General features: G+C 41.0%; 2 protein-coding genes across 4 annotated transcripts; one reads left to right on the top strand and one right to left on the bottom strand.

Moving 5' to 3' along the window:
- The first annotated feature begins 83 nt into the window (after nucleotides 1-83).
- si:dkey-30c15.10 (uncharacterized protein LOC559353 homolog) lies at nucleotides 84-11319 on the top strand. Of its 3 annotated transcripts, XM_053499803.1 has the most exons (24): nucleotides 84-167; nucleotides 585-658; nucleotides 2716-2898; nucleotides 2997-3083; nucleotides 3544-3716; nucleotides 3837-3929; nucleotides 4126-4203; nucleotides 4474-4615; nucleotides 4961-5361; nucleotides 5475-5560; nucleotides 5752-5881; nucleotides 6038-6173; nucleotides 6256-6417; nucleotides 6500-6626; nucleotides 7269-7317; nucleotides 7446-7511; nucleotides 7639-7671; nucleotides 8142-8163; nucleotides 8259-8368; nucleotides 8487-8540; nucleotides 9301-9387; nucleotides 9501-9608; nucleotides 9702-9838; nucleotides 10232-11319. In XM_053499803.1, exons 2-24 carry the CDS (start codon nucleotides 592-594, stop codon nucleotides 10395-10397), a joined length of 2697 nt encoding a protein of 898 aa, XP_053355778.1. In that variant the 5' UTR covers nucleotides 84-167; nucleotides 585-591; the 3' UTR covers nucleotides 10398-11319. The 3 variants fall into 3 exon arrangements, with proteins under 3 accessions (XP_053355778.1, XP_053355780.1, XP_053355779.1); XM_053499805.1 differs by lacking the exon at nucleotides 4126-4203; XM_053499804.1 differs by lacking the exon at nucleotides 8487-8540.
- A 979-nt stretch (nucleotides 11320-12298) lies between these two features.
- syt1b (synaptotagmin Ib) lies at nucleotides 12299-16176 on the bottom strand. Its single transcript, XM_053500875.1, has 8 exons — nucleotides 15984-16176; nucleotides 15069-15244; nucleotides 14837-14944; nucleotides 14589-14756; nucleotides 13983-14150; nucleotides 13465-13582; nucleotides 12619-12752; nucleotides 12299-12502 (listed from the first exon to the last, which is right to left on the bottom strand). The coding sequence occupies exons 1-8, from the start codon at nucleotides 16174-16176 to the stop codon at nucleotides 12299-12301; spliced, it is 1269 nt and encodes a 422-aa protein (XP_053356850.1).
- Between the last annotated feature and the right edge of the window lie 501 nt (nucleotides 16177-16677).

Raw genomic sequence — 16677 nt, 5'->3', positions numbered from 1 at the left:
TTGTTGATGTGAGTGACCGACAGGGGGCGTGCGCCTCTCCTCCCTATGGCGTCACCGCTGTCATGCGCATGCGCCGAATGCGCGCGGAAATTCAAAAGTTGTTCCTTCAGTTGAGCCGAGCGCGTTCACGAGAAGCAGCCGAGTGTTAGTCCGGTTCTGTCACTGAGGTAAGAACGAAATAATAAACATGTACACAGTTTAATCTCAGTACACAGTAGGTTACTGTCTGCTTTTCTCTCACACACACGGCACTGTAGTGTGTGTGTGGTTGTTTTAAAGCTAGTGAAGAGTTGGCCTGAGGAAGCTAATGTTGTAGTCAGTTAGTCCAGATTAAAGTGTGTTTTAACAAAGTACCCCGCGTGAAAAGTCTTAATCCTGATGATATAAACTGTTGTTGATTTATTTACACATTAATATAACTAGCAGTTAGGAGTAATGTTAACCTTATTGTTCAGCAGTAAATTGTAATGAGCTAATCGTGTGGAGTTAGCTTGCTAGCTAGTCGGTGCTGTGGTGAAGGCGTTCGATAAAAGTCTCTCTTAAAGTCAGATATAAAATAATCATTATGTCTCCGGGTGTGACAGTAAGAGGATGGAACAGCAGAAAAACCCAAAGAGACAGAGGGACCCTCTGGAGGAGAACATCCCCGCTAGTAATGGTGAGTTTTATGTGTCTGGGATTCTGAAGTGACACAAACACACCTCACTAAAGCCTAAACGGCCATCCATACCACGTGACCCCACACGGTTAGTGTTGTATACTGTACACATGACACTGTAGGACACTGTACTGTACATTACACAATACTGTACACATGATCCTGTAGGACACTGTACTGTACATTACACAATACTGTACACATGATTCTGTAGGACACTGTACTGTACATTACACAATACTGTACACATGATCCTGTAGGACACTGTACTGTACATTACACAATACTGTACACATGACACTGTAGGACACTGTACTGTACATTACACAATACTGTACACATGATCCTGTAGGGCACTGTACTGTACATTACACAATACTGTACACATGATCCTGTAGGACACTGTACTGTACATTACACAATACTGTACACATGACACTGTAGGACACTGTACTGTACATTACACAATACTGTACACATGACTCTGTAGGACACTGTACTGTACATTACACAATACTGTACACATGACACTGTAGGACACTGTACTGTACATTACACAATACTGTACACATGACACTGTAGGACACTGTACTGTACATTACACAATACTGTACACATGATCCTGTAGGACACTGTACTGTACATTACACAATACTGTACACATGACACTGTAGGACACTGTACTGTACATTACACAATACTGTACACATGATCCTGTAGGATACTGTACTGTACATTACACAATACTGTACTGTACATTACACAATACTGTACATTAAATATGACATATTATACTTTACACTGCATGATACTCCACATTTATACTAAATACACTCCATAACTCTTTTACACGTTACTTTATATCACATAATACTTTAGATAAAACGGTTCGTCATATTTTGCCACTACACACACAAAATATATTCTACTAAGTTTGTACACCCCTGCTAACTCCATGAACGTTCCTGACATTTCTTTCTTTCTACACTGTAAAACAATACTGAAGGTGTTTATCCAAAATCCACAATAATCTCCTTTAAACAGTTGATATTGAGATGTATATCTGCTACTTCTGCTCTGTAAAGCTTCATAACAGTTCATGAGGTTTGATTTTTGACTGGTATTCTATATACTGTAACTTTACATAGCATGATATTTTACACTACACAGTAGTGTATCTATAGAATGACAGTGTAAATAGTTAATATAAATTTTCTTATATTAAAATATTTAAAAAAATGCATGTATAAAAATATTATTTCAGCAAGTTATATTCTACAATCATTAACAAATGTTAACATTTTGCAAATTTATGTTTTTTTAACGAAAAAGCACCACAATTCCTGTAATATCACAGTACTCGTGTTATCACAAATACCATCCTTCTGCTCCTCCTGTCCTTAGGTAAAACCTGGTCTTCTGCTTTCTGACTGACAGCTTCAATATGTTAATTGCAAACAAGTGCAGAACCCATCACATTTTTCACCACATTTTAGCAAAAGTGTTTTCCTCATTTTCAGTGTTAAATAATTGGCTTATTTTAAATTAAATATTAAAGTATCATAAAAAAAACAATTACAGTCAATAATAATAATAATAATAATAATAATAATAAAACAATGTACAATAAGTACAGTAAATAATAACAGTAGAATAGTGCCAAATAGATCAAATAAAAAGCTATAAAATACAATAATATAACTATTATTGCAAGTGGTTCTGAAAAGTGACAATGAATAAAGACAGTAGAAGTATGTAATAGTGGGATGAAACAAACATTTAATGATATACATATGTGTAATATTGCATGATTTGACTGAGGACAAAGTAACATTATTATTATTATTATTAATCCTGACAAATCACCTACAGAGCACTGAACAGTTGTACAGTCTTATTGCCACAGGTAGGAAGGATTTCCTCTGACGCTCAGTTCTGGATTTATAGGCGATGAGTCTTTTGCTGCGTGTGCTCCAATCGCCCATCAAGGAGGCATTATGGTATGTTTTGAGTTTCGTCCAGCATTAATGTTCCTGACTCTCTCCTGACCTTTCCAGAGCTGGAGGCCGTGTTAAAGAGACGGCGCCTGGCTGCAGGAGGAGTAGAGAATCATAACCCCGAGCAGCGGGACGTCAGGTCTCCGGCCCGATCACGCCGCCAGGAGTCTGAGGTGAAACCGGACACGCCCGCCATCGCATCAGTCCGACTCAGAGTTCAGCAGCTCGCACAGAGACGGGATGGTGAGAGAGGAGGAGTCTATCTGACTTTAACCACGCTGAGATCTGACTGATTTATTTTTTTTAAGTGTGTGTGTGTGTGTGTGTGTGTGTGTGTGTAGGTGCTGCTGCACTGGTCCAGCGCTGCATGTCAGACCCCGGGGCTGAGAGTCCCTCCACCACTTTACTGCGAGACGTTTGTCACATCGGTGAGTGTCTCAGCATCATCCCGTGTTCTAATTGGCTAAGGCCAAATTCCCCCCCCCCCCTTTTTTTATCTCCCACCTCCCACTCGCAGAGATACAGTATGGATAGAGTAATATGAAAGTGTTATTGTTTTATAACACACAAACACATTCACTGTAAATTGATTTATAGTCTTAAATGATTTCTCAGGTCTTTATATTTTTTCTTTTTTTCTTCATGTTTAAAGACTTGGATAAATAAATTCTACAAACACTTTTGGGAGAAATTCTAAGTGCAGCTTTAAATTGGATGTAAAGAGACACTATTAGATTTTTTTATTTAATTTTTTGTTTTTATGTAAAGTCCTGGACAATGGCATTTTAAAATAATTTAGGGTTAAGTGAGGTTAATTTGTTGTTAGTAACCCTCAACTATCTTTAGCCCCCCCACCCCAGTGCTCTTAACTCCTTGTGTGTGTTGAAGGTAAAGGAGAGTTTAGCTCTCGGATGGAGCGCTTCAAGACCCCGACCCCAGAGAGCAGCCCCACCCCTGCCACGCCCGGCACACACCAGCTGTCCAGCTTTGTCCAAAACATGCAGCAGCAGCTCAACGCCACTGTGACTCCCAGCACCAAGGAGGCATCCCGCATACGCCAGGTGCATATGCACACACACACACGCACACACACACACACACACACACACACACACACACACCTGTGTGTGCGCATGCTTGATGTATTGGCATGTGTAATTTAGTGTGTGTGTTTGTTTCAGGCTCGAGAGGATGAGCTGAAGTCCCTCAGGGTTCAGCCTCTCACAGAGAACATGTGGCTCAAGAGGAGCTTCTCTGACCCGTCACTGACTGAGGTATATTCATTTTACAGTTCTGTGGTGTGTTTCAGATTTGTAAGGATGTATCAGTGGTGTGTTCATTCAGTCTGAGTGTGAGTAGAGTGGCATCAACGACCGTGGATATTTAATGGTGATCAGAAGTGCTTTAACACTCACTGATGCACCGCTCTGCGTTAGTGCGTAACACGGATTTTAACATGGTTTTTGTCAGAGGGTTACGCCTCCGAGCAGCTCCTGCAGTTTCCAGAGAACCAGAACAATCCCATGGCCTCAGTTACAGTTTGAGAATGTGAGCATTTGTTTTGTTTGTTTGAGGTTTATGACGTGCACCGGGTGTTTGTTTGTTTTTGTGTATCTTCACACCTTATATATGTATAATAGTTTGGAATTGTGGAACGTGCATGTGTACATCTTCACACACTGGACTTTTTGATCTGCTTTCTGACACAGTGTTTGTAAATTCTGTTAAAATTGACTGGAGGAGAGAGACAGAACAGAACGCTACAGGAGATTTCCATAATTTAAAAGACCTAATTTGTTTCGCTTTAATGTGCGGTAGGACGACTCCAGCATCGAGTTAAAAGAATCCGAATGCAGTTTGAACTTCAGTGGCGTGACCGAGATGACGGGAGACAGCTTCAGCGTCGCGTCTTCTTTTACTGCAGAGATCCAGCCTCCTGCTCCAGCACTCTGTCCTCCAGGTAAACTGCAGAGCTGCCAAGTTTTGTTTCCTAATTGGTCATAAGGTGTTGATTAGTTCTCTATAACAGCAGCACTGACAGTAGCGCAGGTTTATATTATCAGGACAGAGTTTATACTTATTTGTAGCTTCTCAGTCATATGACTAAATTGATTGTGCCTATAACTGATAAAATGTATAACATATATTGTGCTTTAATAAAAAAAACGCCATAGGTGTCAAATTGCTGTATTATAAGAAGAATAAAACACCTGTAGAAAATCAACCAGTGGTAATAGTAACTCTTTCATCACACTTCAGTAATATAAAGCTTTAAAGTAACGGGATTTTTGCTCTCGTGTTCTAGAAGCCGCGGTGCGTCCTCATGAGGAGATAAGCACTTCTGTCTTAATCGACAAGATGTTTGAGGATGTCCTGCAGGCCGCTGACATTGAAGAGGAGGAGGAAGAGAAAGAGGAGGAAGAAGAGGGAGTGAATGACAGCACTGTCTTCGAGGCCATAGAGGCTGAGACTGAGCTGAAGATGAAATCTCCGACTCCCAGCCTCGGGGGAGATGAAGAAGCTTGTGATGGAGAACAGAGCGAGTGCGAGGACCTGAAAGAAGAAGAGGAGGAGGAAGAGGAGAAGGGAACTACTGAAGAGAAAGCGGAAAGTGCAGTGTGTAATGAGGAAGACTTCCTGTCTCTCCCGCTGAGCTGCATCCTCTCTCCTCTCAGCAAGTCAGTGGAAGCTGTGGTCACTCCCATGGTGAGCTCAGGGCTTTGATAACTCCTATGTGCACTAATGTCATCATTTACTCTCGACTGGTCCCTTATTTTGACCCTTTTACACTCTTTGTCACACTGTTTAAAATGATTTAGAGGTTGATAAGCACTACGCCTCCACCCATGGTGCCGTGTGAGCCTGCAGAGGAAGTGGCCACGCCCCCTGCTCCACCTCTCTACAGGTGAGGACGCCAAGAAATATTGTATTTTCATGAGTTAAGTAAAAATTAACAAGTATGAATTTTTCATAAAATTGTATCTACATTCACAGGCAGTTTAATACAGTTAATCTTTATATAGTATTTCCTTTATCATTAATTTAAGTCTTTTTTCTTCCTTTTCCCTTTTTTCTTTTTTTTTTACTTCTCTGCAGTATTGATGCGTACCGCTCTCAGAGGAAGAACCTGCCTCCGTCCTCTCAGAGTGTGACACCTGGAGTTCAGAAACAGCCTGCTGAGAAATCTCGCATCAAACCTGCCATAAACACCAAGGAGACTATAAAGGTGCGTTAAAATAAAGATCAGCTCGTTTCAGACTGCATTTGGGTGTAAATGTGAGAGAGAATTGGCTCATGGTGCAGATTTCTTTTTTTTTTTTTGTGTTTGCATACTAATATGTTTTTGTTGTTTTTTTCCTTATGGGGGTGCGGTGCGATGCAGGCTCTCAGTGACGAGGCATCCAAGCTGCAGACTGTTATTAACCAGACTCTCCAGGCTCTGAGCTGCTGCAGTGACGAACAACACGGCAAAGGATCTCTGCAGGAGGCCGAGGCTGAGAAGCTCCTGCTGGTCTCCAGTGAGTAACGCTGCATGTATAAGGAGCTTCACCTCCTGTGCTCGTGAACACACTGTGTGAAATGCTCTGTCGTGTGCTGCAGGTGAGAAGCGTGCCGCTCTGCTGGCTGAGATCAGCCGACTGAGAGAGGGCGGGGCAGGAAGAGAGCCGGACGCTAACCGTCTGCAGCCCTGTAGAGGCACCGTCAGCATCAACAACATCCAGCTGCCCCTCAAGGTGGAGTTTGTGTGCTCTGCCCGCACAGGTGTGTGTGTGTGAGTGTGAGAGAGAGATAAACATGTAGTTGTTTGTGTAAAGTCATGGTGATGAGCTCTCTCTCTCTGCAGCTCGTCCTACTCACTACTTTTTCATCCTGATCCGTTACGGGGCGTGTAACATCGTGGCCACACCGCTAGCTACTGCTGCTGACGCCGAGAACGGAGATACCATCACCTTTCCTACCTCCATCACACTGTCAGTCCTTCATCTATATCATCATCATTATTATTATTTTTAATAACAGCAGTACCTTGGCATTAGAACACCCCACCTCATTTTTGCCCTTTAAGAAATGAAATTTTGCAAGAAATGTGTCTCGGCTGAAATGAACGGTTGCTAAGTGACACGTACGTCCGGGAGTCGTTCAAAATTAGTTTGCGTGAATGGAAAGACAGGTGAAATTTTTTTTGCATTTTGTGTGAGATTTAGTGGAGTCAGAGCACCATGGGTCTCAAGAATAAGACAGGATAAAACAGTCACTTTCAGTTTTTAAAGCAGCTGGTGCCAAGAGGAATCAAGGATAAGTGAGCTTTTTATGTCTATTTATTTTATATTTTACTTCATTTACATGTCTTTTCTAAATTCTATGATTATAGTGTTAGATATTGGTAATATTTTTGAGTGGCTAAAACGGATTATCTGTATTTACATTATTTCATATGCGTTTCACAAAATGCATTTCACAATATAAAATTTCACCTTAAGAACTCGGCTTCGGAACGGATTAAACTCGTACCCTGTAATATTAATTTTATTTGTTTTTATGATCATCTACAAGCATATACCAGTTCCAAACATTTTATCCTGTGCTCTGCGTTTCTGTCTATCTCTCTCCAGGCAGGACATTCGCTCTAACTTTGAGATTGATGTAGAGGTCTACAGCTTGGTGAGCAAATCTGTTGTATAGCAGTACCACCATTCTTTCATTCCAACAAGTGTTTATTTATTTATTTATTTATCTTTTTACCCCTGAGAAGTGTTTAATTTTATTTTTGTCTCCTGTCTGTGTTGTAGTGCAACAGTACGGCTAACAGCAGCAGCGTTAATATTCAACAGCACCGCAGTTCTGCTAGATCGAAGGTGAGTACACGGGAACATCACTAACACAGTCATATCCCACAACAGAGTGTAATGTGTGTAAGCATTCAGGTCATGCTCATTGTGTGTGTGTGTGTGTGTGTGTGTGTGTGTGTGTGTGTGTGTGTAGCCAACACCAAAGAAGCTACTCAGCAGCATTAAGGTATATATATGTTTTTTCCTGAAGTTGTTTTGCAAGCTGTTAAATAAAATATAATAATTGTTAAAAGTAGAGAATTGTTAATGTTATTATAGTTAAGTAATGTGTTCATTAACACTGTAATAATTATATTTTTATGGTAATTATTATTTTAAGTTAGTTGAGTTAATAATGGTGGTAATATTTTTTGCTGTTGTAAAATTTATTTTTTAACTTTTAATAATTATTATTAATGTTATTTTATTTAGCTTTTTAAATAAACTAAGTCGGAATTTTGTAAGATCAAATGATTTGTTACTAATAAATAATAAGCATAGTTTTATTAATCTTTTACTTTAAAGAATGAGTTATGACATAAATAACTGAATAATCTTGAGTATTACTTTGCTTTAATAAAACATATTATGGAAAGTATGCATGTTGTTGGTTATTATATTGTATAATGATGTAATGTTGCATTTTCGTCCCTACAGAAGTCCAACCTGTGTTCCACTTGTAAGTGTTTTATTTCCCGTCAGACTCAGTGGTGTTGATGTTCCTGCTCCACCTGCTGCTCTCTAACCTCCCATTGTCGTTTCTCTTCCCCACAGCTGGAGCCACATCTGTCCTGGATCCGCGCCGCTCCAGTAACTTCTCTTTAGTGGGTTCTCACAGGATCACGCTCTCCTCGCTGGGACAGAGCAAGTTTCTGCTGGACAAGGTGTGGGTTTAGATACAACGCTTACTGTTGAGAGCCGTGTGTGTGTGTTGCACTGTGGTGGGGTCTGTGGTTATGTAACTCCGCCTCCTCTTTCCTTGTCCCCTGTTTTTCTCCTCAGATGAAGTTTGAGGGCAAAATCAGGCAACTCCTGGGAGATGAGTTTCAGGAAAAGGTGTCGCACCGTCTCACTCTTCACACTCTTCTCTTTCTGTCTGGGTGTCTGGTGTGTGCTGTGACCTGTACAGAGTGTAACTCGCGTCAAAAATATTCACACTTGAATGAAACAGGAAATATACGAACATTCAGCACAAGTGTGGTGTTTATAAAACTTTATTCATACATTTCAGTTGATTCTTCACATCTTACTTCAATATTTAATTTCACCCCGTGTTTTTAAAAAAAAAACCCTGCCTGGCCACACCCTTCAGAGTTTTACAGTAATATATTGTATTGCAGTTAAAACCCTCGTTATAATTGTGTGAATAATTATTCTCATGACAGATTCATAATGTCAGCATGTGATTATGAGCATCAGTGGTTTTGGTATTAGAATTAGATAATCTTAATGCATTTGAATTAACATGGGTACAATTAAAGATCTGTAAATTTAATATATAAAACCAGGAGTTTGATGGGTTTGCAGTAGTCCTTTAGGTTTCCTCAGAGCTGCTCTATATCATTTCCGTTCTGGCCATGACCGCAGCGTGAACACTGACAGTGCAGGAGATTAAATTATGCCATGTTGGTTACTCTAAATCCATTGGTCATTCAGTACCGCACCTGCACATGCCACTCTGTGGGTCTGTGTGAGTTAATGCACTGTGAACACCGAACTCCTCTTAAGAACTAATATACATTCATGATTTAAACTATATATTTATGTTGTGATGAAGGTGTGTGTAGTATTTTTATGGGTTTCTGTGTAACTACAGGTCCCCTTCCTGTCCCCCCTGGAGGGTCACATCTACCTGCGGCTGCACAGTCAGAGTCACTCCAATGTACACCACCAAGGATTTCTGGTACGTGAAATAAATAATAATAATTAGCCTCAAATTATTGAAGGGAACGTGTATTTGATGTACAGTATGCACTGCATTTATTTATGTCTTCTGTATTTTATTCTCCATGTCAGACCATGTTTGAGGACGTTAGTGGATTTGGTTCGTGGCAGCGTCTCTTCTTTAAGCTAGAAGGAGGTATTCTCTATTACTGGAACTACCCCAATGAGATGGGCAGCAAGGTGGGAACTGACACAGTGCTGATTAGAAAAGTCACAACTCAGAAATTGTGCAGTACAGTACATGTTCTGGTATTTCTGTTGTTCTTCCTACAGCCAGCAGAGGGCAGTATCTCACTGTGGGGTTTTGACAGTCTGAGGCCAGTGGAGAGAGACTCCTGCGCTCGGCCTCACACCTTTGAACTGGTGATCTCTAGGACCCTGCAACAAGACCAAAGCAACACCTTGACCAAGTAAGATGTTCTGTATCTCATCGATTGCAAATAATCAAAGTCCTTAATATCCTGTTTAAAATGGCCTTTTATAAACCATCCCGAGTTCTGGGTTCTGATTGGTCAGTAGGTGTTGATTTATTCTCTATAACAGTTATATAAATTTGAGAGAGAATAAAGAGAGACTAGTGAGCGAACAAGTGTTTATAGCTGCTGTAACATAAGCGAGAGCAGGAACTCACTCGTTTCACCGACATTAAATATAACTAGAAGTGACGTGGAGGAATAAAACACGAAAGGACATGCTGGTATAGAAAAATAATCAGCTTCACGGTGGACGCAGTAACTTCACTGTAATGCAGTATTTTACTGAAACACACACGCACACAGATAACTCTTTCCCCCTGTGTGAAGGAGCTGGTTCTCAGCAGACACTCGTGAGGAACGAGCAGACTGGATGGAGAAGCTGAACCAGGTTCTTCTGGATCTCCACACATGGAGCAGACAAACCGCTGGAGCAGGGAGCGACCGGGATAGCACCTCATCTGTCACGGCAACATCACGGGAAAGCATCCTGTAACACCTTACTGACACACACACACACACAGCTCCATTGTGATTTTACATTGATCTGATCTAAATGGAAGTGGATTTTTTTTTCTTCTCCTTGTCTCTCTCAGTCTCGGTTGAGGTCCATTTTCTCAGGTTCAGTGAAGAGATGTGTCTGTGACTCCTCTGCCGGTGTTGCGCGTCCTTTTTCTCAGCGTGTAGTGTTAATTATCGGCTCTGTCCTGCATGAGAAAGGAGAATCAGTTTTATTTGCACATGTAAAGTGCGTAATCTTTTCTAAATCTTATTATTTCAAGAGATTATTCAGTTTTATTTTATTGCCTTTCATAACAAATCTTCACTGATTATGAATCCTATCAGTGTTTATATAATGAGGTTGAGGTTGTTGTTTTTTTGTGCGCCTTATATTCTGTAATTTTAGCCTATGTTCAGGGGAGACTGACCTCGAGGGAGAAATGAAGCCATCGCAGCACTGCAGATGAAATATATTAATTACCTGCTTTTCTTTTTTTATTTTAATGATGGCTGTGGTGTTTATGGGATGTTGAGAAGCGGCTTGTTTGGATTAAAAACTACATTATAAGCTATATATACTGAACTATTAATTAACATGCAATATAAATGAGTGTATTGTTTACTTATGTACTTTTCCATGTTTTCTGTTTCCTGTATGTTATTTGTCTCCTGTCCACTGACTGTATGAAACTCTGCTGTAGCTATTACAGAATAAATACGGCGATGAAGACCTACACTCACACACACTAATTGATTTATTGTTTTCTGAAAATGTGAGTGTTTCTCCATCTCTGTTTATTCCATTAAAACACTAATGATTATAAAATCAGCACCAAGTGAACTAATCGTGAATAATGTCAGCTCTATCAGTTATTTCTGTTAAACGGTTTCTACAATAAACCAAATATGAGATTAAATGTTTTTGCTCATTTCAGTCTTTACTTGCCAACAGAATAACAACATTTAAAGTCGATCAGTTTTATTCATTTTGCTAATCTTAAGTGTTTTACCTACAGACACACTAAGAACATTAAAAGCTAGTCTTCAGGAAACATAGTAAATAATCTTACATTTGAAATGTGAAATGTGAAATATGAAATACTCCAGGCTGTAGATCAAACATGTAGACGTGTGAAAAACTGCCATGTCACAATGCATGAGCGTCGCTCTCTGTTGTTGCACGTCTGTTTTAAATAACTTGAGTTATCTAAACTCCCCGAGAACATCGGGTCGGGGAGGAGGAATCGTGGTGGTCTATAGGGATAACTTCTATTGTAAGCAGCTGTTGTTTCTGACTTTTTTCAGCTTTAAGGTCCTTTTTTCAGGCCACATCACTGAGGGTGTTTAAGTCCAGTTTTAAAACTCACGTTTTTTTGGCGTTTAAACCAACATGAGATGTTGATTTTACATATTGTTTTGATTAAATATGTGTGTGATGTGATTTTAATTATGTTCCTTTTTTATATTATTTTATAAAAAATTATTTATTTTTATTATTATTTTGTTTTTATTTTATTATTTTAGTAAATGATTATATTATTTTATTAACTATGTGAAGCGCTTTGGGGCATTCTTTTTGTTAAAGTGCTATACAAATAAAGATGAGTTGAGTTGAGCAATCAGACGGTGCGACAAGTGAATGATAACTAGAAACTATAACACAAACTACAAATAATGTAAATCAGAATGTAGAGGAACATTTTGTTGGATCATTTAATTAACAAATAAACAATCAGAAGCTTTAAATTTTTTCATCAAAAAGAAACAAAATTCTATCAATCGTTAAAGCACGTGATTTATCATTACGTTTACTAAATAAATGTAAATATGTTGGAGGGTTGAGCTTCATGTTAGAGTTAAACGCTTAAGCTGAAGCTGATTCTTCCCACTAAAGCCTCATTTCTTTTTGAGCTCTGTGTCCACGTCTTCCTCGGGTTTCAGAGTGTGCCACTGGGCGATGGGTCTCCGTGGACTGGCCAGCATGTCCTCCCAGTGCCGCTGCTCCGTCCCAGAGCTGTTCATTCCCACCAGGATCTTGCCGATGGTGTCGTTTTTACCGATCTTATCGTAGTCCAGGACAGTCACTATAATCTGAACCATCTATGGAGAAGCACGACACACACACACACACACACACGATGATGATGATGCAGTTACACTGTAAACATGACTACAATCTGGAATAAATCATCATTTCTGGAAGATTCACTTTGTACCTGAATGTGTTCAGATGAAACCTCGAAGCTGAACGATTCGTTGTAATACGGGTTTAAGGTGTTTTTCTTTATCGTCGTTTTCTTCTTCTTCAGTCTTTTCCCGTTCTGCATCAGGTGGATCTTCACGTAAGGATCTAAAGAAACCACCTACATGTCAGGTCCTGTTCCATCGTGTGAATAACGTGATCAGGTCAAAACTTCCTCTGCAGGTCCTACCTGAACATTTAACATGCGGAAATAAATGATCTGTGATATTAACCACATGGCCTGCACGTACATTCATGGACATCAGTGAGTCGTGTGAAAATAAAGAACATGGAAAAATAAAACGTTTTACATTAATATTTTAAAAAAGACGTTCACGAAGCAGAAAATAGTGAAACTACAATCACATGTTCACATGTTGAAACGTTGTGTGAAATGATTTGTGTCATTTTCTGCACTAGTAGTTCTATTGAAGATCTTTTTCACACTCACTGAACACTTTATTAGAAGGACGTAAAGACCGAATCATGCAATAATCTAATCCTCCAGTCATGATGTTCACGTTTAACGGCGTCACTGTTGTCGGCCTCAGGTGTGCTGACTCGAGTGTTTCAGTACCTGCTGATGTCTTGGGACTTTCACACACACACCAATCTCTAGTGTTTATTCAGAACAGTGCGATAAGTTAGCGTCAGTTCCTCAGACGGAGACGTGTTGTTGATGAGAGAGGTCAGAGGTCAGGCTGGTTCTCAGATAAAGAACTCTGTGCAGCTGTGGTGAGCTGAGAACCTTCTGAGGGACCTACAGGATGTTTATCAGTTTTAATGCTGAGATCTATTCGTCGGTTTCGGGTTGACGCACCTGAGAGACCACCTACGTCCATTTTCTTGAGGTTTTTGGCCTCCAGGATGACGATGGTGAGTTTCCCGGCAGTGGGGACGTAGCGCAGGGACAGACAGACGTCCCCCAACTTCTCCTGCTGTAAAGACAAAGACTAATGTCACTAACGTAAACATCTCCATTAAAAGGGGAACGTTTCAGGTGGATGAAGAGCCTCACATTAAAGTATACTGAGTTCTGATGTCATGTGAATGTAAACAGTATTTCCTGCTTCTGAGCTGAATAACGTCTGCATCATGAGTTAAAAAAAGAAAACCAGAGTGGTGTGACGGAGCGAAGTCACTTTCATCACTCTGAAGATGATTATTTTCCTGTAACTGCACAGCTCAGCTTGTCTTGTGACTGAGAAACCACAAAATACTCCTCTGTCCCGGAGATGACAGTTTCAGCCTTACACTGGAGACTCCTTACACTAATGTTACACACGCACACACACACACACACACACACGTCCCTTTAGTCCCCGAGCTTCCTCGTACCTCCTCATGTTCTGCCTTCTGCAGTTCCCGCCATTCCTCGGTCACGTGACTGAAATCGACGAGGTTCATCTGCACTCTTACAGCTCCGATGGCGTCGTGTTTGGAGAAACGATCAAAGTCGTAGACGGTCATGAGCAGAGTCTTTCCTCCGAGCTCCGAGTACGAAACCTGCAGAGACAATTTCACCTCCAGGAACAAAGACAACTGTAAAGATGCAGGAATGTGTGTGTGTGTGTGTGTGTGGGTGTGGGGGTGTGTGTGTGTGTGTGTGTGTGTGTCTGTGTGTGTGTGTGTCTGTGTGTGTGTGTCTGTGTGTGTGTGTGTGTGTGTGTGTGTCTGTGTTTGTGTCTGTGTGTGTCTGTGTATGTCTGTGTGGGTGTGTCTGTGTGTCTGTGTGTGTGTGTGTGTGTGTGTCTGTGTGTGTGTGTGTGTGTGTGTGTGTGGGTGGATGTGGGTGTGGGTGAAGTTGTAAATGTGAGGAGACGCTGGTTTAAGAGATGGAGTTCCTTTCTCAGAGAGAACACACACACACACACACACACACACCCTTCACACAGTGTAACTCCATCCTGAGTGAGTTTATAAACCAGTGATGTGGATTTTCACCTTAAAACTGAAGCTCTGGTTGAAACTGGGGTTGAGAGTATTTCTGTGGATTTTAGTCTCGAACTTCTTCTTCTTGTCTGGGAGGAGACAGATCTTCACGTATGGATCTGAAGTCCCGCTCATGTCCATGGCGGCCAGATCTTCTGCCTGAATCACTCCTACAATCAGCTGAGGTCAAAGAAACATACAGTAAATAAAGGAGATGAAAGGAATCCTGCAGAAGTCTTATGTCCACAGGCAGTGTGTACCGCGCTCTCGGTGAAGTCGTAGTCCAGACTAAACTGCAGTTTCCCCAGCTTCAGGTCTTCTTTACACTCCGTCTGTTTCTCCTGAGGTTTGGAGTCGTGATGCACGATCTGAAACACATTCAGTCTGTGGTCAGAGATCACAATCAGAGATCAAGATCCTCAAACACACACACACACACACACACACACACACACACACGCTTTATGCTGTACACAGTATCATCTGAAGGACCTGAGCGAGCCCTTCGTCTCCCACAGCCGACATGCCGATGCTGTCCTTCCTGCTCTTCTCTTTCCCCACTTCCTCCTTCTTTCTTTTAAATACAAACTTCCTGCAGACGCAGAAGCAGCAGCTGAGGGCGAGGAGGATCAGGACCAAGCCCAGGGCCACTGAAGCCCAGGACGGAACTGGAGCCGTAACCATAGAAACAAATCAGGATGCACAAAGTTAAAAGGTGTAAAAGTTCATCTGCTGACACTTTAAACACTGTAGGTCTCGTTATCTTAAAGAAAATTAGGAAATGATTTCATAACTCATTTCTAACAATGTTTAGAAACAATTCATAACTTCAATGTTTTAATTCTTAACAACGAAAACAGGTTTGAGTCAAAGAGAGAGAGAGAGGGAGAGAGAGAGGGAGAGATGGAGAGAGAGAGGGAGAGAGAGGGAGAGAGAGATGGAGGGAGAGATAGAGAGGGAGAGATGGAGAAGGAGAGAGAAATGGAGAGAGAGGGAGAGGGAGAGGAGAGGGGGAGAGAGAGGGAGAGAGAGAGAGAGAGGGAGAGAGAGGGAGAGAGGAAGAGAGAGAGGGAGAGAGAGAGGGAGAGAGGGAGAGAGAGAGGGAGAGAGAGATGGAGGGAGAGATAGAGAGGGAGAGATGGAGAAGGAGAGAGAGGGAGAGAGAGGGAGAGAGAGGAAGAGAGATGGAGAGAGAGAGGGAAAAAGGGAGGGAGGGGGAGAGAGAGATGGAGAGAGAGCATCACTGTAAGTAATAATAATAAGACAGACAGACGGGCAGACGGACAGACAGACAGACAGATGGACAGATGGACAGACAGATGGACAGATGGACAGACAGATGGACAGACAGACAGACAGACAGACTGTTTTAGAGACTGTAAGAGAAAGCCTGGGTGTTTTTCTCACAGTGGACTTTATAAAGTTCATTTGGAAGTTTAGTTCTGATGGAGATCATTAGGTCTCCAGGTGAGCTTTGGGGCGGGGCTTGAGTGGGCGGAGCTTCAGTAGATGTGAGAGCCACAGAGGTATTGCGCTCGTGCACAGGTGGAGTAGATCCAGGGGACGAGACCAAAGCCTCCTCCGTATCACTCTCATGCATTCTGGAATAAACAAGATGAGATCAAACGTTTAAAGTACATTTAATAAATTCCTAATTACAGAGGAAATACAACTGATCGTTTAATTGAACAAAACTGATTAATTCAATTAATAAATACTCTTACTCACTACTGAGAGACTCGATAAGCACATTACACATGATCATAGATTTTAGATCACATCATTATGTGAGTAACAGAACATTACACATGAAAAACACGTGAAAGTGAATTTCAACAAGATCTGCTAAAAAGAAGGTAACAAATCATAAGAAAGTAAGTTAATCAATAAAAACACTACGGGTGAAAATGTGTGTGTTTCTGTAAGTGAACTTTACATTATAATCCTGTGAAAGTTTTCAACCTTGAGATTATTTTGAGAAATGCCGAGTAAGAGTTTATTGATTTCTGCTTAAATCTCAGAGAAATGAGATGCAGTGACACCGACACCACTCACATTCTGCTGAACACACACGCCTATAGCAGGACATACAGTACAGATA

The sequence above is a fragment of the Clarias gariepinus genome, chromosome 7 (assembly GCF_024256425.1).
Source record: "Clarias gariepinus isolate MV-2021 ecotype Netherlands chromosome 7, CGAR_prim_01v2, whole genome shotgun sequence".
In the NCBI taxonomy this organism is placed as follows: Eukaryota; Metazoa; Chordata; class Actinopteri; order Siluriformes; family Clariidae; genus Clarias; species Clarias gariepinus.
This window is presented reverse-complemented; position numbering and strand designations above follow the sequence as displayed.

What these genes read in the sequence shown, in the direction of transcription:
- si:dkey-30c15.10 (XM_053499803.1), top strand. Translation starts at nt 592, where the DNA reads ATGGAACAGCAGAAAAACCCAAAGAGACAGAGGGACCCTCTGGAGGAG. An exon ending in CTGACCCGTCACTGACTGAG is followed by an intron (nt 3,930 to 4,125) that starts GTATATTCATTT and finishes GGTTTTTGTCAG; the next exon opens with AGGGTTACGCCTCCGAGCAG. An exon ending in ACACCAAGGAGACTATAAAG is followed by an intron (nt 5,882 to 6,037) that starts GTGCGTTAAAAT and finishes GGTGCGATGCAG; the next exon opens with GCTCTCAGTGACGAGGCATC.
- syt1b (XM_053500875.1), bottom strand. Translation starts at nt 16,176, where the DNA reads ATGCATGAGAGTGATACGGAGGAGGCTTTGGTCTCGTCCCCTGGATCT. An exon ending in ACGACTTCACCGAGAGCGCG is followed by an intron (nt 14,757 to 14,836) that starts GTACACACTGCC and finishes CTTTGACCTCAG; the next exon opens with CTGATTGTAGGAGTGATTCA. An exon ending in TTTCATCTGAACACATTCAG is followed by an intron (nt 12,503 to 12,618) that starts GTACAAAGTGAA and finishes GCTTCTCCATAG; the next exon opens with ATGGTTCAGATTATAGTGAC.